General features: G+C 40.7%; 1 protein-coding gene across 2 annotated transcripts in view; it reads right to left on the reverse strand.

The window, feature by feature from the left end:
- Positions 1 to 21,197, reverse strand: part of NCAPG (non-SMC condensin I complex subunit G) — a 40,156-nt gene that overhangs the window by 1,627 nt on the left and 17,332 nt on the right. For both annotated transcript variants that reach the window (XM_032800812.2, XM_032800813.1), the window contains 12 exons: positions 20,543 to 20,683; positions 19,416 to 19,539; positions 18,676 to 18,765; positions 18,312 to 18,491; positions 17,651 to 17,761; positions 16,957 to 17,076; positions 15,270 to 15,506; positions 13,488 to 13,669; positions 8,782 to 8,956; positions 8,213 to 8,374; positions 2,063 to 2,207; positions 343 to 435 (listed from right to left, as the gene is read on the reverse strand). In XM_032800812.2, the coding sequence (XP_032656703.1) occupies positions 343 to 435; positions 2,063 to 2,207; positions 8,213 to 8,374; positions 8,782 to 8,956; positions 13,488 to 13,669; positions 15,270 to 15,506; positions 16,957 to 17,076; positions 17,651 to 17,761; positions 18,312 to 18,491; positions 18,676 to 18,765; positions 19,416 to 19,539; positions 20,543 to 20,683 (1,760 nt within the window). The remainder of the gene's footprint in view (positions 1 to 342; positions 436 to 2,062; positions 2,208 to 8,212; positions 8,375 to 8,781; positions 8,957 to 13,487; positions 13,670 to 15,269; positions 15,507 to 16,956; positions 17,077 to 17,650; positions 17,762 to 18,311; positions 18,492 to 18,675; positions 18,766 to 19,415; positions 19,540 to 20,542; positions 20,684 to 21,197) is intronic.

The raw sequence follows: 21,197 nt of genomic DNA on the forward strand, positions 1-21,197 counted from the left end.
TATTTTCCTAAACAAATTTCCCTCACCATACATGGGTAGTTCCTTACACCAGTGACTCTCAGCCTTTCCAGACTACCTTACCTCTTTCATGACACCAGCACTATTGTGTGGTAGTCCAAAAGCAGACTATTTGAAAATGACTATGAAGTCAAGGCTGTTATAATGATGAAAACTGTTTCATAAACTCTGTCAGAGATCATGTTTTAAAAATCTAAAAGGCTTTAAAGCAAATGATACTACAACAAAGATATTTTTGCTGCAATTCCTATAGGCCTTACTTTAAATTTAAAAAAATATTTGTAGCTGTTAATATTAAGCTACAAAACTTAAGTCATCTCATACCTCTAGTAGCTTTGCTTCTTGTAGATTTCTGCTTTGCAGGTGCATAATCTTTATGTTCATTAACAGGACTCTGATCAACTTCTTTATTCTTTTCTGTGTAACAGAACAGTGTATCAGGCCAATCATAACAGATGTGATCTTTATATACCAATACTGAAAATAAACTAAACAAACCTCTGCTGTCATTTTTAAAAATTTCAGTCATTTTTAATTTAGAAAAAATGGGAACAAACACTAGCAACCATTGCAAAGTGTGGTTTTCTTTACAGCAGTGTGGTCAAACTTTTCCATTTGCGTCCCTCCTTACCAGTAATGGAATTTGTCTGCCCCCTCTCCTCCCTCCAATTACTGCACAGCCAAGGCTTCCTTAGCAGTAGATCTTGGGCTAAAAGCGGAGTTGGGGATGGAGACGGAGCATGGCACTCCCTTCCTGCCCCCCCATGAGGGCTTGCCACAGCCCCATACCCTCCTAATATTCCTCTGCACCCCCCGGGGGGCACACCCCACAATTTGAGAATCACTGCTTTACAGGATGCAAGAGCGTTCTCTGCAAGAAAATACATACTGAATGCAGAATCTCCATTCCTCTTTGTGGGAACGTCACACTGGAAAGAATGAACTATAAGCCAGCAGCAGGCAAAGGCTGTTATCCCACAGCTGGAGGAGGGGTGTGGGGGGAGGAGGGAGGGTACACAACCTAAAGAAAGGAGGCACTACCAACTCCCCCTACAGTGAATATGCAAAGATGAAAACAGCTGAAATTGTTACACATATTTTGTGACATATCTCTGAATTATATTTATTTTAGTCTATCAGCCCCACTGAGCAATGACTGCTGGAGCTTAGTACTCTGACATGATGGAGTTCAGGCCCTGAAATAAGTCACTAATAAAGCAGCAGAAAGGAAAAACCAACTGAGTGGTCTTCAAGTCAACTTAAGACAGTTGCTTAGCTATTTAGATAGGAAACGGATCAAGACCAGTTCCTGGAAGGATTTCTAGACACCTTGTCTGAAGGGTGCTAACAGATCTGGGTTACTGATAGCATAGGAACTGCAAGTGGGCCACCTGCTGCCTAAACGGTAGAGAGCGCGGAGCTTCTTTCTGTTCAACTACTAGTGCAAAGTCTAGCTCCAGATGCATAAGCTAACACTGAGAAGAGACATCACTGCTAACATATCACTCCAATAAAATTAGTCTGAAAAACATAAGAAATCTCTTTTGAGAAAAACTACAGATATGAAAAGAACTCAAGTCCAATAAAGCAAGGAAAGGAAAGAAGAACTTGAAAACTAGTGAAAACTTTTAAACTCAGTAGGTTTTCAGGCTAGTTAGTAGACACTAGTATTCAAGAGATAAGTGACTATTCAAACTAAAGAAAGCCCACCTACTTAGTAACATTTATTTGGGAATAGACTGTGAAGAGAATCGCTGATGGAGAGTGTGTGGCAATTCTCACACAAAAGAGGAATATGGAAAATGAAAGGGAAAACAGCAGAGAAACAGGTAAAAAAGCTAGAAAAAAATCAATAGGTAAAATAGTCCATTTTCAAAAGGGTAAGAATGTACAATTTAAAACTTCTATTTTTGTTACTTTAAAACTTTTCATAGTAAAGAGAAAGCCTGTATGCTTCTATGTAAAACAAATATATACACACCCCACCCCACCTGCATTCAGGGACTCGTTTATTCTCCTGTTAGCCATACTTTCACTACATTACCTTCCTCATTTGGATTAACATGCTCAGATGTTGTGGTGCCAGTTTCCTGTTCTACTTCAGAGCGGTCTTTGTCTATATCATTTTCTTTGCTTAAATTTATCTTGAATTTCCCAATCACTCTTTGACACAACTTATCTTTGACCTTCTGTGGGTAGAAATGTTTCATATTAATATTGCTTAATTCTACAACAGCTCAGTTTCTACATATCTTCTAATACAGGATTATCCACAAAATGCTGGCATTTCTGTATCTGAGAATCATGCACCCCTCACTGTAGTAAATTCGACTCGCACCATATTTCGTAGGGAGATAAAAGACTCTCTAAGTTATGTATACTAACACACAAGGTTAATTATTTAGGAAACAACAAGGTGGATCAGTTTAAAAACCACGGTGGTTACACAGCAATTTAGATCAAGAATAAAAAGACTATTTAGGTCACCAGCATTAATCCTTTGTTCATTTTAGAATTAGTGGCCAAAATAAAAGGAAGACTATTGATCAATAATCTGAATTCTTCAAGGTGAGTCCCTGCACATTCACGCTAATGGGAGGTGTATCAGCAGTGCAGCAAAGCTATTGGTACCTTTGAAATCCATGCCTGTTGGGGCACCTGGGTGGCTCTGAGCATTTCAGAGGAGACCATGGCCTGGTCTACACTATGCGTTTAAACCGATTTTAGCAACGTTAAACTGATTTTAGCAGCACTAAACCGATTTAACGCTGTATCCGTCCACACTACGAGGCCCTTTATATCGATATAAAGGGCGCTTGAAATCGGTTTCTGTACTCCTCTCCAATGAGAGGAGTAGTGCTAAAATCGGTATTAACATATTGGATTAGGGTTAGTGTGGCTGCAAATGGACGAATATTGGCCTCCGGGCGGTATCCACAGTGCACCATGTGACCGCCTCTGGACAGCAATCTGAAACTCGGATGCCACTGGCCAGGTAGACAGGAGCCCGCGAACTTTTGAATTACATTTCCTGTTTTGCCCAGCTGGAGCTGCTGATGAGCAAGGTGCGCAATGCAGTCCAATCCAAAAAGAGCTCCAGCATGGACGCGTACAGGAGAATACTGCGATCTGATCGCTGTATGGGGAGAACAAATCTGTTCTATCAGAGCTCCGTTCCAGAAGACGAAATGCCAAAGCGTTTTGAAAAAAATCTCGGCTTACACTAGTGCTGCGTGACAAGTGTAAGGGAAAGCAAAGAAATCAATGGACGCTCATGAAGGGAGGGAGGGAGGCACTGGAAGACTCAGCTATCGCTACATCTACAGCCAAGTATCCCCAAAAAATATTTTACATTCTTGGCTGAGCTGCCCAATGCCTGTACAGTTCAAACACAAATTGTCCGCGTGCGTTCAGGGTATAGCTTCAACAATTTTATTCCCCCCCCCCCCCCTCCCCACGTGAAAAGAAAAGGAAAGAAATCGTTGTCTTGACTCTTTCAGTGTCACTCTATGCTCTAACTGAATGCCTGGCTGCGTAGACGCGATGCCTGCGCAAGCATTGAAGCAGCAGTTCCGCCCTCTCACCCTCCCTGGTGGCAGATGGTTGGCAGTAGGGGATACTAGCCGTCGCTTGTCATCAGCCTTGAGTGCTCCTGGCTGGTCTCACCGTGAGGCTGGCCAGGGCACCTGGGTAAAAATAGGAATGATTCCCGGTCTATTCCCAGTAGAACTGGTAATGAATGGCTGGTAACTGTTCTCATCATAGCAACTGGGGCTTGAGTTCCATCAGCCCTCCCTTTCCTGTGTAAAGAAACATTCTGTTACTGCCGTGGACATCATAGCAGCAGGTGATGCTGGCTCCTCTCCCCTGCCGCTTATGTTCTGCCTGACGTGTCATAGCAGTCGGGAAGGCTTGCCTCCCCCTCATTTTTCTCACTAACCAATTCATGTTTCTTATTCCTGCATTCTTTATCTTCATGAACACAATGCGGGGGACACTGCCACGGTAGCCCAGGAAAGTTGGGGGAGGAGGGAAGGAACGGGTGGGGTTGTTGCAGGGGCACCCCCTAGAATGGCATGCACCTCATCATTTCTGTGGGATCTGACACAGAGCAGCTGCGCTCTCTGATACACTGGTTCTCTAGTACACTTGCCCCACATTCTAGGCAGGACTGACTATTTTTAGAAACCATAAAGGAGGAATTGACTCGGGGAGTCATTCCCAGGTTTGCCTTTGCGCCCCCGGCCAACATCAGCCAGGGGCACCCATGATAGCAGCAGACAGTACAGAACGACAGATAACCGTCATCTTACTGCCAATTTACAATGGCAGCAGACGGCATAGAACGACTGATAACCGTCTCTGCTATCATGCAAAAGCAAGCAAATGCTGCTGTGCAGTGCTGCAGTATCGCCTCTGTTAGCGGCGCCCAGTACACATACGATGACCGTAAAAAAAAAAAAAAGCTGAACGGGCTCCATGGTTGCCATGCTATGGCATCTGCCAGGGCAATCCAAGGAAAAAGGGCGCAAAATGATTATCTGCCATTGTTTTCCCGGAGGAAGGAATGAGTGACGACATTTACCCAGAACCACCCGCGAAAATGATTTTTGCCCCATCGAACACTGGGATCTCAACCCAGAATTCCAAGGTTGGGGAAGACTGCAGGAACTATGGGATAGCTACAGAACAGCTACCCACAGTGCAACGCTCTGGAAATTACCACTAGCCTTGGACCATGGACGCATACCGCCGAATTAATGTGCTTAGTGTGGCCGCGTGCGCTCGACTTTATACAATCTGTTTTACAAAACCGGTTTATGTAAAATCGGAATAATCCCATAGTGTAGACATACCGCACTAAGAGTATAAATCAAGTATCAGAGGGGTAGCTATGTTAGTCTGGATCTGTAAAAGCAGCAGAGTGTCCTGTGGCACCTTATAGACTAACAGACATATTGGAGCATGAGCTTTCGTGGGTGAATACCCACTTCGTCGGATGCATAAATGTTTACTGCTATTAAGACCTAGTAAAGGTTCCAAGTCTACATGTAATCTCTGTTGGAAGGAAATGAGGCAGTTGGGCACCCTAGCCTTTTTTATACCCTCACCTTTGGAACATTAAGAGCTGTAGGGATAGGAAGAAGTGCAGGCATCACAATGGGCAGGGCTTCCAGAAAGTTCCATCAATCTGCTGTACTGCGGTGTAAGCAGGGGGCCAACTCACCAACCAGTGTGTCAAATAAAGCTCCCATTAGCAATAGAATGGCAGTCCCTTTCTTCCTGGATGGGTTTATTTTTCAAAATCCAAACAGTCCAACTCAAAGCAAAACAGATAAACCAGGTTCTGATGCCTGGTCCTTCCTAAAGCCTCTTTCTCAAAAGGCTTCTGCCACAGCCCACAGCAGGTATCTCTAGCCAGATTTTCCACCTAGTTCATGCAGAGAGCCCTTTCCCCACCATTCCCTGATCATTGTCTTCTGGAAAAGACTTCCTGCTTGCTCATCTTTTATCTGAGGACAAGGTGACCTACTATCATCTAAGCCCTAGCCTCAAACCCCCTACCTGGAAGGCAGCTAGTTAGTAACAGGTGGGGCTAAGCCCACATTCTTTAAAAGGGCGATCCCACCCCATGACACACAGGTAATAGTGTAATACCACAATAGTCCTAAGGCCACTCAAAGAAGGCAAATTAGTTCTCATTACTGGGAGGCTAATCTGGGGGAAAGGAGTCCAGGAGAGCTGGCTGTATTTTAAAGAAGCCTTATTGAGGGCACAGGAAGAAGCCACCCGATGTGCAGAAGGAATAGCAAATGAGACAGGCGACCAGCTTGGCTTCACAGAGAAACCTTCGATGAGCTTAAACACAAAAAGGACGCTACAAGAAGTGGAAACTTGGACAGATGACTAGGAAGGAGTATAAAAATACTGTTCATGCATACAGGGGTGTAATCAGGAAGGCCAAAGCACAATTGGAGTTGCAGCTAGTAAGGGATATGAAGGGTAACAAGAAGGGTTTCTACAGGTATGTTAGCAACAAGAAGGTGGTCAGGGAAAGTGTGGGACCCTTATTGAATGGAGGAGGCAACCTAGTGACAGATGATCTGGAAAAAGCTGAAATACTCAATGCTTTTTCTGCCTTGGTCTTCACACACAAGGTCAGCTGCCAGACTGCTGCACTGGGCAGTACAGTATGGGGAGGAGGTGAGCAGCCCTCAGTGGTGAAATAATAGGTTAAGGACTATTTCAAAAAGCTGGACATGCACAAGACTATGGGGACAGATCTAATGCATCCAAGGATGCTGAGGGAGTTGGCTGATGGGATTAAAGAGCCATAGGCCACTATCTTTAAAACTCATGGCGATCGGGGGGGAGGTCCTGGACGATTGGAAAAAGACCAATATAGCACTCATCTTTTAAAAAAAAGGAAGAAGGGTAATCTGGGGAACTACAGATCTCCCAGCCTCACCTCAGTCCCTGGAAAAAACATGGAGCAGGTCCTCAAGGAATCCATTTTGAAGCACTTGGAGGAGAGGAAGGTGATCAGGAACAATCAACATGGATTCACCAAGGGTAAGTCATGCCTACCAACCTGATTGCCTTCTATGATGAGATAACAGGCTCTGTGGATATGGGGAAAGCAGTGGAGGTGATATATCTTGACTTTAGCAAAGCTTTTGATACGGTTTCCCACAGTATTCTTGCCAGCAAGTAAAAAAAGTATGGATTGGATGAACACACTATAAGGTAGACAGAAAGTTGACTAGATCGTCAGCTCAACAGGTAGTGATCAATGGCTCGATGTCTAGCTGGCAGCCGGTATCAAGCGGAGTTTCCCAGGGCTCTGTCCTGGGGCCGGTTTTGTTCAACTTCTTCATTAAATGATCTGGATGATGAGATGGATTACACCCTCAGCAAGTTCGCAGATGACACGAACCTGGGGGGAGAGACAGATACACTGGAGCATAGGGATAAGGGCCAGAGTGACCTAGACAAACTGGATGATTGGGCTAAAAGAAATCTGATGGGGTTCAACAAGGACAAGTGCAGAGTCCTGCACTTAGGATGGAAGAATCCCATGCACTACTACAGGCTGGAGACCGACTGGCTAAGCGGCAGTTCTGCAGAAAAGGACCTGAGAATTACAGTGGACAAAAAGCTGGATATGAGTCAACAATGTGCCTTTGTTGCCAAGAAGGCTAACAGCATATTAGGCTGCATTAGTAGGAGCATTGCTAGCAGATCGAGGGAAGTGATTATTCCCCTCTATTCAGCACTGGTGAGGCCACATTTGGAGTATTGCGTCCAGTTTTGCGCACCCTCACAATAGAAAGGATGTGGACAAACAGGAGAGAGCCCAGTGAGGGGCAACAAAAATGATTAGGGGGCTGCAGCATGTGATTTATGAAGAGAGGCTGAGGGACCTGGGGTTATTTAGTCTGCAGAAGAGAAGAGTGAGGGGGATTTGATAGCAGCCTTCAACAACCTGAAGGGATGGTTCCAGAGAGGATGGAGCTAGGCTGTTCTCAGTGGTGGCAGATGACAGAACACGGAGCAATGGTCTCAAGCTGCAGTGAGGGAGGTCTAGGTTGGACATTAGGAAAACCTATTTCATCGGAGGGTGGTGAAGCACTGGAATGGGTTACCTAGGGAGATAGTGGAATCTCCGTCCTTAGAAGTTTTTAAGGCCTGGCTTGACAAAGCCCGGGCTGGGATGATTTAGTTGGGGTGGGCCCTGTTTTGAGCAGGGGTTGAACTAGATGACTTCCTGAGGTCTCTTCCAACTCTAATCTTCTATGAGTCTATACTATAGTCCAAGTTGTGAAGGACTATCTTCAATTTTACTTACATGTGATAAAAGAAGCTGCAGCACATTTATCATGAACCTTACTGTGATGACATGAAAAACATGGCATGTTGCTTCAACTTATTGCACTGGTTGAAATGGTTCATTGTATTTTAACAAGATAGTTCATAGTGATCTCAGCCCACAAATTAACTCATTTTTAATTAGATTTGTTTAAAATATAAATATTTGATTAAAACAAAAATTCCATCCTGATTAGTATGACGTTTACACAGATTCTTTGTTAAATAACTAAAAAAACTATGGAATACTACTGAGATACTAAATTTTTAGCTACTAAAAAGGTACCAAGAGCAATGTAACACAATTTATTTGTATACCACCTACCTCAAGGATCTCGTCAAGTAGAACCAGAAGATCTTTTGTGAAATATTTGCTGAGTTCTAATGAACTCAAGGCTTTCGCGTAAATACGAACATCTGGTGCAGTTGGGTCTATCAAGATCTCATTGCAGATTTTCACAGCTAAGCTATCATGCACTGTTAAATCCTGGAAAAATTGTAAGAACATTCTGATAGTTGGTTGAAAGTTATTTACATGAGAAGACCATGTAATGTGCCTAACGTAAGTATCCAATCAGCTATGTTAAATGGCAAAAAGATGTTTCTCAAAAAACAGCATTTTAAGCATGTGCGCCAATTTATGTATGTGCACACACACACACAGGATGGAGCAAACAATACCTGCTAGCAAATTAAGTATGGTGGTGTTGCTTTAAACACATGAGAAAACAGCAGCTAGAATCAGGTCACTTGGGATGATCTCTCCCCTTCCCTCTTATGCAGGAGCCTCAAAGGGAGAAATCTTCACAGAGTGATAGCAGTGGCTGGGTTGTTGGGATGCAATCTCTAGCCACAAACATCAAAGTAGCACCCCATCAACCACAATCTACATACTTGGTAATCCTGGGACTTTTTGGCCTGAGGATTCAGTCCACTTGGTCTTGTCAGGTCTACTAACAGTTCAGAAACATTAGCAATATCTACTTCAGCCAAAGGTGAAGATGCAGGAGCATTAAACAGTGTTCGCAGAGTTGGAAGAAAGGCTTCCTCAAAACATTCCTGATTTGTCCTGTTTTAAAAGAGGCAAATGCTAGTAACACGATACGAATATGTGATCAGAAGTTCATCACAGCTGCAGGTCAGAACTAGCACACTGTTTTGTGGGGCCTTAGTAGACCCAAACCTTCCAATCCCATCCTAAGTACTGAGGCCCACCCTGGACCAGGGGTTCTGTCTGTTTGCTGGATCAGGAAGAAGGCCCTAAGCCAGTTTAAAACCAGGTTATTTATCCAACAATCCTTTCTCTGTTGGTCCCTGAAGAATCCAGTGTGCAACTCTCCAGAGTGCAGGGGCAGAGGAGGTGGCTTTAAAGGGATGATAACCAAGGAAGTACATTAGCATCCCCCTCCTATTAGAGAAGGTACATTCAATGCCGCAGTAGCACATACACAATTGCATTTTTAATAGTGGTGACTCTGGTCTGGAACAAAGAATGACCGTGACTTGGTGGGATATACCGTAAGACTAATGTTCAAAGATAAAGATTTCAGACTCCTCTTGCCAATATAACTGCAACCAGAGAATGTCTCAATAAAACCAGATAACCTGCTCACATGTAGAACTAATCACAGAGGTCAGAGCCCATTATTCCAGACTGGGGGACACTATCCTAGTTTCACTTTGATACTGGACTCAACAGAAATTAAGTGAAAAATTATCCTCTCAAAGTGACTTATTCCTGCTCTTGACAGAGTAGTGATAGGAAATTAGGGTTTTTCCCCTCCACTACAATTTCCCTCTCTCCATCCCCAATTCACTCAACTGTCCTTTTAGTAGCAATCTATAGTCCAACAAAAACTTTAAATTCACTTTTTATTGTAAAAAATAGATTAGTAACTATTTAATATTCCCAATTTAGCTTTTACACTAGCTAGCCACAAACTGCCACTCAAAGAGTAGCTAGTCATATTTTTTCAGTGGCAGAGAAGGGAAGGAGGAGAGTAAGTCAGTCACATTTTTGTTGTGTTTATTTAAACCTCACCTTTCCCTCTCCCCCACCAACCTCCCTCTGCCTCACAAAAACAAATACCCTGCATTGAAAATCCTGAATCTGCTAATTTAATTATTTAAAAACAGGAGTCCAACTGTTTCCTCTACACGGCTGCTGAGCACTAAGGTCAGTTTGTCTGTTTCCTTTCGAAGTTCTACTGCTAGTGTTCCTTCAGTGACACTTCAATGCCTGGCTGCAGTCCTCAGCAGCATAAACAAGTAAAAATAATTCTGTTTATATTATCTCTTCCTTAAGAAATTCAATAAAGAGTTGGATCAGAGCTCCCAAAGCAGTTTCACAGGCAGCAGTAAAAACAGATTTAGGAAAGGGGAAAGAAAAGACGGACAAAAGGAGATAAAAAGGAATTTCAAAAGACTAGAAGAGATTTATTTCACTCCAACCCTAACTGTACGTCTTAAACATCGGCACGGTTATCTCACTGTCATAGTAATCTATGCACAGACAGAGGAATCTGTTGACTCAGTTAAAGATCATTTCTATGATCCATTGGAACAGCTAGTATACACAGTCCTTCCACATGATAATCTCATGATCCTGGGTGACCTAAATGCAGTTACTGGCACCCTGCGAACTGGATTTGAACAGGTCATTGGTCATTATGGTTCAGGCACACCCACTGATAACTCTCACCACTTGCTTATATTCTGTGCCTCCCAGAATCTTTCCATTCTTGGGTCATGGTTCAAGTGGCGATGCATACATCAGATGTCATGGATCTCTCACGATGGGATCACTCAGATGGAGCTGGACCACATCATTACACACGATAGACGTCTCTTCGCCTCCTGTAGAGTGTATCGTGGTGCGGAATGCATAGCAAAAACAGATCACCTTCTAGTGGTTGCCCAAACGATGTAGATGCTCCAATGAACAGGTAAATCCTCTGCGATGATGATGAAGTTTAATATTGATGCACTCCGTGTGCCAGGTTTAGCCAACAGGTTTTGTCTTGACATCAGTAACAGATTCTCAGCTCTAGCTAATCTGCCAGATGACATGGAGGTTCCCTGGTCCCTGTTCACTTCTACCCTCAACCAATCTGCTGAGTAGACGATTGGCTATAGGCATCCAGCACACCGACCATGGCTATCAGAGAAGGCCTTCCAGATAATAAAAGTGAAGGCTGCATCCCACCAGTGTGATAAGCACACTTGTAATCAGCTGAAGTGAAAGTTTAACACCCTGGAACTCCGCCATCGCAAGGCATATTATAACCAAGTGGTGGATGATGTCAAATTTAGCTTAGCCAGGGGCGACTTGAAGCCAACATTTTGCGCCATTTGCAACCTCAGCAGTCAAGAGGTAGTCATTACAAACAGCATCCTGAACGACATGTCATCGCATGATGACATTCTCTCACACTGAGTGGAACATTATCAGTGTCCTGAACCATCCTCCAGCTGCCGCTTGTTCAGCGCTGGATGATCTGGCAGTCACTGCGGTTCCAGGTCCAGACATTTGTACTGATGCACCGACATTGGATGAAATGAAGTGTGCCATCTCTAAACTGAAAAACAGATGCGTAGGCAGTGCTGATGGCATCCCCTCAGAGCAGCTACACTGCGCTCTTAATCCTGGAGCAGAATCACTTCTGGCCATCTTTCATCTGGTGTGGAGAACTGGAACCCTGCCAACTGCCTGGAAGGACAGTATTGTGATCTCACTCTAAGAGCAAGGGACCGCACAGTGAATGCAAGAGCTACTGGCCGATCACCATGCTCTCAATTCCAGGGAAGGTGTTTTTGCATGTTTTGCTGGCACACCTGGAGTCTTTGCTACATTGGAAGCATCATCCCCAACAGTCAGGTTTTACGAAGAACAAGTTCACGTTAGATGCCATTTTGGCCCTTCGCTTGTTGTCGGCAATACATCACGAGTTCAGGAAGCCCCTGCATGTAGCGTACATTGATCTTAAGGCTGCATTTGATTCAGTAGACCGTGTCACCTTATGGAAGCCTTAAAGGCGTAGATGTCCCTACCACTCTGCTGGACTTGATTAGAAAGGTGCATAACGGAACCACTACCCGTGTTAGTCTGGGGAACCGGATGTCAGCACCTTTTAAATCAGTATCTGGTATTAGGCAGAGTTGCATTCTGGCCCCTGCACTCCTTTGTCAGGCAATGGATTCCGTAATGCAGCATTCCGTCAGGTCCATAGGCATTGAAATCGGTGATTTCTCACTCACAGACCTTGACTATGCTGCTGATGTTCATTTAGTACAGAGCTCCAACAGGTTTCGTGAAGCACTCCAGCATGTGGAGAAGAAGTCAGATAAGATTGATCTCCATGTTTCATGGTCAAAGACAAAACTGCAAGATTTAGGACCAGGTCCACCAGCGACTCCAATCTCTTTGAACAACAAACCACAGTTTCCATCTTTTTCTATCTGGGTTCTACACTTACCAGCTCCTCCAATTCTCACACAGAGGTTCTCCATTGGATTGGCATCACAGCATCTGCCATGGGCTGTTTACAATGGATATGGAATCAACACCATCTTAGTATGACAACCAAGTTCAGGATTTATTTGAGCTGTATCCCTCCCATACTGTTGTAGGGCTGCAAAACATGGACACTACACCACGCAGACTGGACAAAGCTGAAGACTTTCCACACAGAAGGTCAATGTTGTATACTGGGCATACAGTGGAATGACTTCATTTGTAATGCAGATGTTTATGGTTGTTCAGGTCTACAGACTACTAGGGCCATTGTTCACAGGTGGCACCTCATGCTTTTCGGACACGTCGCAAGTGTGCCACAAGATGTTCCAGCGAACACCGTTCTCTGGGTAGCTTGTAAAATTCAGGATAAAATTCTACCAACTAAGGGGTGGAGGCAGCCCAGAGGCAAACCCCCTATTAAATGGCTTCATCAAGTCTGTTCTGATGTTGCACACTCTGGCCGTCAAGCCTTTCCGGTTGAGCAGGAATGGGCCAAATGGCGAATGATCATTACAGCCGACTGTCTGGCTAAGTGTTGAAGAACCGTCCATTAAAAAAAATGGAAGTGTGGATTTTATTTCTAGATATGTCCCAGATGTAACCAAAACAGTGGAGTGATCAGTGTTGATAGCCATATACTAATGCAGCGCAAAGGAATAAATGAATCTTCTTGTGCAAATAGATACACACTATTACTATTTTAACTCTCTCAAGAGGGAGCATGAAAATGATCACCTTACCTTCTTAGGAGGCTGTAAATTAAGCCTTTAAACACATAGTTAGGCACTTAAACATGTCCTGATTTCAGAGTCATTGAGATGCGAATCTCCCAATGAAGTAAATGAGAACTGCAGGTGCTCAGACCTACTGAAAAATTAGGCCATTTATTTAGGTGTTTGATTTTAAGTACTCAGGTTTGACAATGCTGTCCTTACTTTCTTAGGCTACTGTATCATAGTTACATAATACACCCCACATACAAAACTTATCGGAATCACAAGAACAAAATCAGTTAAAACTATAACCTAGAAAAGAAAGAAAAAACAATGTATGATTTCAACATCAGATTTTAAAAAGCTCATACCTATTTGCATAAGCAAATAAAGGGAAGAAAACTCCCAGACAGTGTCTAAGTTGAGTATCCTCTTCTGTCACTGGATTATACCACAACAAAATGAGACGAGAAAGAAGTTTGGCACTAATTAACCTCCCAGAGAACATCAACTTGGCCAGGCCTTCTGCAGCTTCTGTCCTGAGTTCTGAAAACTTAAGTAAAGAAAGACTGGATCAGAGACAGAAGTACAGTCCTTTGACTGATAAACATTAGTTAATTGAAAAGTAAAGCCCCAATCTTACACTGAAATTCATGTGGATACATGCCGACAACCTCCATGCAGGCTCAGAGTTGCATCCTTACTGTCAGTGAAACTCTTAAAATAGCATCCCCCAGACACTTGTAAGTTACTGTAAATGTAAAATGAATGATATCCAAATCCACACTAACAGAATTCAGGAGCCTCAAATCTCTATCATGAAACCTACAGATAACTGTAATGGAAAAATAAAAACTTCTTAGCTTCCAATCCATTTCTAACCCACTTAAAAATGAAAAAGGCTTTTCACTCACTAGTGAAAAAATGGATTTCAGAACACACAACTTTGCTATAACAATCCTGCCATTTCATTGCTCTTGCACAGCTAGGAAAGGCATGGAAGATTGACAGTTTCAGTAATGCCAGGGATGCAGTTAATCATACTTCTTTATAAGTTGCCAAATACTCAAACACTAGTAGTTTGCATCCATTTCTCCTTATTTAGTTCAAACTCTCACTGATGAGGCTTCAGATTTGCCCTTATCCATCTACACAGAGTTTCAAAAAGTTTGTGAGCTGTTTCCCAAAAGGAAGGAAGGAGACAAGTAAGAGCCAGTTTTCAAGACAAGTCCCAATATATTTATCCTAAGACTACTTACAAGAAGGCTACCATGGTGAAAAAGCCAATCACACAAGATGACCAAGATCCAAAAGTAGCTTAATGAAAATTTGATATAAAACAGAAAATAATAATGAGGAATACAATCCATCAGAAGGCTCGTACCCCCTTTTTTTTTTTCTTTTCCCCTTACAAAGGTCACAATTTGATGTTTTCAGAAAGCACTGGGTATATAACTGTAACTGAAACAAAACCACTGAAAACCTGTGGGAGATGCCTAGTTAGTGCCGTGAGTTACATGGGAGGGTAGCAGAGACCAAGAACAGAATGCTACGACTCCAAAACCAGACCCAGTGAACTCACAATGGCAGCTTTAACTCCAAGAGTGATGAAGTATTTCCTCCTCTTGTAAAATACAGAAAACAGTTTATAAAAATGGATTGGAGCAATGTTTAAAATAGTCTGTTCTGGTATAGATACTACTGTATTCACATGGATATCCTTGTTATCACAAGCTGTTCTAGTTATTATTAATGATTTAAATGGAGCTATGCCAATTTACACCTCCCTAGAATCTAGCCTAATGACCTTTCATGGGAAAATAAAGTTATCTGGGTCATAAAGGAATGTCGCTCATATTTTCACCAGGAGTACTATGGAGTTTTCTAAAGAAACCACGGAAGAACAGCAGCTCTATTTATAGACTTCTGTGCAGTATCAATAGTGCACATGCAATTTTCATTCATATTTAAATCTATAAGCAGTTCCTGAAATATCTCAATACACTAGGCATCTGATCCAAGAATATAAACATACAGAAGTGTTTGGGAAGAAAGTAAGATTACTTATGTACAATTATATACAAATTTTTACTTTTGTAACAAAAAAAGAAGATGTAGAAGAGCAGCCTGACGGCATTTCACAGATAACTTACCTCGCTGTCTAAGAAACTGGAAAGAAGTTGTAGGAGGTTGTGAACAGTGGCAGTCTCTTCTTCCAACTCTTTTATTTTAGTCTCCTCTTCTTCACAATCTCTATTTCTGATCTCTGTTTCTTCACTGTGAGAATCGTCTTTTTTTGCTTTGAATGTTTCTATCCCAAATAACATCAGCTGGTCAAAGACTCCCTTTAAAGCACTTCGCTTTACCTTAATATCATCAATTTGTAAAACCTAGGTTTTGTAGACGAGGAGAAAAAGCTGTATAGTACTATGGTACATCACTCAACTAAAAGTTTTTGTTAAAAACAAAGAGCTGACAATATTTAACTCCTAAATCCGTGACTGAGATTACCCAAAGATCACACAACAATTCACCTAAACTAAGTGAATCTCCCCAAACTTTAGAACAGTATGAAAAAGCAACCTGAGCGCTCAAACATGAACCAAGTATGGAATAAAATCTGAGGTTGAACTATATAAAACATTATTCATTCAGCTCCAGCTATGCAATCAGCCTACTTCGTTCAGTTCAAAACTGTGCAGCACTATTTATGGCTGTTTCAATTGGACACGTCATCCTGATCCAAATGGGAGGCCTTATCCCATGAATTCTTACTGCCCTATTGTGTCTATTTTGGAAGCAATAAGAATAAAATCAAACTTATTTGAACTTTGCTAACTCTCAAAGGCCCAAATCATAATTTGGACTCCACTCTGCTGAGTACTATTCATGTAAAACAATAATCCCTGTCCCAAACAGTTTACAGTCTAATCTGAAAGACGATGCAACAAGTAATGAAATGGTAATAAATTCAAATACTTGCATAAATTAGTCTAATCTGAAAGAAGACACACATACCTAAGAGTAACATTTTCCAGAGTGACATCACCTTAAGCTCCATTTTCTATAGATTTAGGAGTCTAAGTTTCACTGAAAGTCAATGGGATTTAGGCTCCTAAGTACTTACGTCACTTTTGACAATTTTACCATAAATTCCCTTAGTCAGTAACTATATTGTCCTATATGTTTGTCAACACCTAATAAAGTGGGTCACTTATTTTGAGGAGGGCCTTTGGATGCTACTACAGTACAAATAAATATATAAGAATGTTATAAAAAATAAGTAACAGTTCAAGAAACCCATCTGCTATTGTCCATGTGACTCTAGAGGCCTTAGGTTTGATTTAAGCTCCTTTTCTTCTGCCCTGAACTCGGGGGGGGGGGCGGAGGAGAGCACCAATCATGAAGCATTTTCCACACCATGGACATATGCAGCTTGCATTTGGGAAAAAAAGTGCCGAGAAGACCACCTAGAGCTGCCAGGACCCCTTTCTTTTTCACATAATGCCCAAGATAGGCCAAAAAGAAGCAAGTCACAAATATTATGAATTAAGCTTCTCAGCATCTTGTATGCAATACTGAAGTACCCCCATTTTACAGGTGAGGAAAACTGAGGCAGAGAGAAGTTAGATCAATCAGCATAAGTCAAGTGTATGTGGCAAAGCTAGGATGTAAGACATATATATTTCACTATTTTTTAAATCTTCAACCAATACAGATGAAGTCCTATATACTGTAGGTACTATTTTATTTAGAATTATGTGCCACAGGTACAAGACCAATTTTATTCACAAAGTCACAGCCAAACAACCCAATTCTTATCGCTAAGAAAATTTTTACCTGTAGCAGCAATGCAAGGTGTCGACTGGCAAAGTCTTTGTTCTGCAGGGCACAGCAACCCAAACACAAAACTGCCATATTTCTTACAGCTGGATGGACATTAGTTATTCCAGGAAGTATCTAAAAATAATAATTTGATTCTTTGTGATTAAAATGTACATACTGGAACAACAAAATACTTGCTATGACGTTTGAAAAGAAGTTATTAGAAAGTAAAATGTTAAGAGACCTAGAGTGCAACATATTCACGTGTGCTTTTGTACCTAGTGAGTGAGCCAACTCCCGACCTGCCAGCGGCTTACCCTGATGGCCGGGAGCCAAAGTTTTCCAACCCCTGAAATATAGGGTCGGCTTATGAAAGGGTCATACAGTTTTTGCTATTTTTACCTATCCATTTTGGGGGGTGGCTTATAATCAAACAGGCTAATGAACAAGTATATATGGTAGCTTATAAAAAATATGAAAATATATCACACATTGAAAACACAAAAGCAGAGATTGAGATGTTAACAGAAGATGAGACATGCAAATATACACAAAGAAATTGACAACTACACGAAATGTTGTGTGAAGATGCATTATAAGAACTACACCATTTTCCATAATACTTAAGAATGTTTCTATTTTCATTTTATTCTTTTTTCTATTTTCTATCTTTTATACTTGTGAAGTTGTACTACTTATTGCCACATACCAAGGATTCAATGATTCCATTCATTGTTGGGCCTATTTCTTTAGAAAGGGTCATCTGCTTGAGGAGTTCATAACACATCAGTAAACACTTCAGCAGTGTTTCAGGATCATTCTTTAAGAGGAGAAAAAGATTTTCTTTATCAGGAATGGGAGAAAGAAAAAACAAACAGATAATGTCTTTCTATGCAAGTAAAATGTTCTCTTTACACTACATTCTCACTATCAAAGAATGCGATATCCACCTACAGGACTGAAAATGAAATAGAACTGCAGTTAGTTGAATTTGTGGTTCATTTGTCATTAATTTTCACTTAAGGCTAGGAGCACTTAGGTAGGAGAAAACCCCTTTTTTTAAATAAAGTATTAATTATATCCTCAAAGTACATAAACTGCACTAAACAGCAGTTAAATTGTAGAGCATTTTTGATAGAGTACATTATAATTTACATTTGAAGTTCAAATGCAAAACACTGACAACTGGATGAAAAACAATGAAATGCCTATTAACAGCTTCAAAAGAAAATTAAATAAGACACAGGCCTGTTCACCAGTTGGTTGAAAACCAAAGTGAACTAAAATATCATTGATATAAAAATATAACCAGCACTTTTTGGGTGGGGCGGGGTGGGAGAGAGAAGAGAGGGAAAAAAAGGAAATAGAACCTTCTCCACGCGCATTTCTTTAATTTCAGGCTGTTCTGTTTCTTTTATCAGATCGCTTTTGATGCATTCCAGCTCTCTTATTTTCTCTTTTAACACCAATGCACGATTAAAATCCTGCAGAGTAATACATTCCTCCAAAGCTTCTTTTGTTTCCAAAAGTTTCACTTTTATTTCAGCCAGCTAAATACACAGAAGATGAAAGTCACAACATTGTAACTAATTTTTATTAGCTGTAAAATAAATGATAGACTATCTAAATCAGTCAGTCAGTAGCACATATATACAAAGTGTGCTGTCTGTAAAAGTACATAAAATTAAATAGCCACTGTATATATTTCCTGTAAGTTACCTAAAATTCATTTACCTTAAGTTGTTGCTTTCTTATTTCAGCTGCATCTACAGGAGTGTCAACTGTTACAATGGGCTCACGAACCTCTGAGATAATTTCTGCAACCTAACATTGGAGGCAAAAGTTATTGCTATTAACACCGCTTGTTGTCATTGGTCTGACTCTCAGATCCTATAGACATATATACCTGAACTTTCAACATTAAAAAAGTGCCATCCCTCTGCATAAATCCTGAGCTTTCATTCAGATTTCTTTAATAGATAAAACTACTACAATAAATCCCCAAAAGATTAGTGACACTTTTTGCCAATATACTGCCCTACCACACAAGAGGTCTAGAATTTCCTGATAGCTAGCTGAGTCTGGGAAATGTGATAGAAAGGATTGATGCCTTCATAAAGAGGCGTAAGGGCCTGTGAACGTTCTGGTCAAAATTGGTTGAGATCTGCCACATTAGGAGACATTAAATACTGCAGTTTGTGAAAGGGCACCACTTTTTAAATTTAGTGGTATTTTCAAAAACAACCGATCAATGTTTAGAAATCATACATTCCAGATTGTGGGTGTGCACATGGCTTATTTAACTTCAGAGTTCACATATCTTAGGGTGGATGGTGAAAATGAGACAAGGCTGGAAGAGAGGACCAGAATGGCATGTTTTTGCAGAAGTAACTATAGTGGTTGCTGCCACTTCCATTACGATCATCTGTCAAGGCTGTCTGTCACATGGCCTAAAAACAAATAAAACTACTTACAGTATGAATTCTCCTGTCATCATCTTTGAGAATGCTGAGCAATCTCTCGACAAGTGAAGATATAAGGGATGTTGAAGTAGTAGGTAGAATAAGAATCTCCTGCAAGACAGCCAGCAGACGCTTCCTGTGTTTTAAAAAAAAAGTAAAGTTTTACTCTTTCAAATTACACCCTCCTTTCTTAAAAATACTGTGGAAACACTCAATAGCTAAGATTTAATCTACTTTATTTATTTTGAAATACATTTGCTAGTAAAGTACTAGGTTGTTCTTAGCTGAACATTAATGAATTATTCAATTTTTTTTTTACTCAGTATTATTTTCTTCTGCTTTTACCAGATGACACCAAATTTTCTATGAAGTGTGACCTATTATCTAAATAAAAGTGAGGGGGTAGGAACACTCATTGTTTATAATTAGTGAAGAACACTTCTATTTAAGTTCTTTAATTAAAAACTCACATCTTTCTAGGTGCAAAATGTCTTCACTAGTCTAATAGTACAAAACAACTTTATTCCTTCAATGCCTGCACAATGCAGTAAACCAAAACAAGACTGTCACGCCGACAATACTAATTAATGTGCAGTTGTATCTGGAAAAAGGAAAAATGTGGCATTGTGGGTTTTCAAGCTTATTCTCTCTCAATAACTTCCATGTCAAGTTTGCTCAAGTTGCAGGTAAAAAGATGGTTTTAATGTATCAATTAAAATAGTAAAATCTGCTTGAGATCTAAAATGGAATCTATGCCTTTTTCTTTTTGATATCACAATTCATGAAGAGGCTGTTTACTTAGAACTTAGACAACAATTCTGATGATTATGAGCAAGTCAGAATGGAAAATAAACGAATTCACTCTCCCATGGTGGTACTAGGTCTCCATTAATAACAGAAGTATGTTAAATGTATTGTTTCACTGAAGTAAGCAGCTAGGACTCTGAATGTACTCAAAAGCAACCCTGTTAAGCAAAGTGAGGCCATTTTTGCAACCAGCATAGAACTGTAATATTTTGACTGGCTGACATTTTTTTCTTTAGAAGTACATTCTAGATGTAAGCAAGCCGGTTTCCATAGTAAAGGCCAAGAAGTCAGTAAAACAAACCTGTACATGCATACAATTTTACAAAGCTTACCTTCCTCCCTCTTCAGTGGTATCCATGCAGCCTATAATAAGAATCAACTGCTGACCTATAAATTCTTTTGTCAGCAAGTTTTCAATACAGGAAAAATCTTCCCTTTGTTCTTCACTCAGAACTGGCATGTTCTGAAGGTAACTGAACACAAAGAACAGTCATCATTAAATGCAATATCTGTTGCAAAGTCAAAATACAAAAGTGTTCCTTCCTTCTTCTGTGTAACAAAAGGTTACATCTTTTACTATCACAATACATTAATAATAAAACATTTGAAGTTCATTGTTCATGTCTTTTCTTTTTGAAGATTTATTCAATTCTGGATGAACATTTATAAGACATGCAAATAAAGTAGCTTAAATGTATGAAATCCACAAAAAACTACATTGAGATCTCTATAAATGTTAGAAGCAGAAAATGACAAAAGTTCATTTTGCATATGCAAGCTTAATTCTGCCTTGTGTGTAGGCATAACCATCTTTAAATACATATGCACCATTTCTCAAATAAGTGAGCAATTTAAAAAGTAAAAAAAAAGATTTAGTATAACTATAGCATTGAATACCATATACCAGATATACCGAGTCTAAGGACGTAATTTATATGAGAAGTACCCAGTAAACCATTCTAACAAACACCATAAAGTAACACTGAA

This window comes from Chelonoidis abingdonii, chromosome 5 (genome assembly GCF_003597395.2).
Source record: "Chelonoidis abingdonii isolate Lonesome George chromosome 5, CheloAbing_2.0, whole genome shotgun sequence".
Lineage (NCBI taxonomy): Eukaryota > Metazoa > Chordata > Testudines > Testudinidae > Chelonoidis > Chelonoidis abingdonii.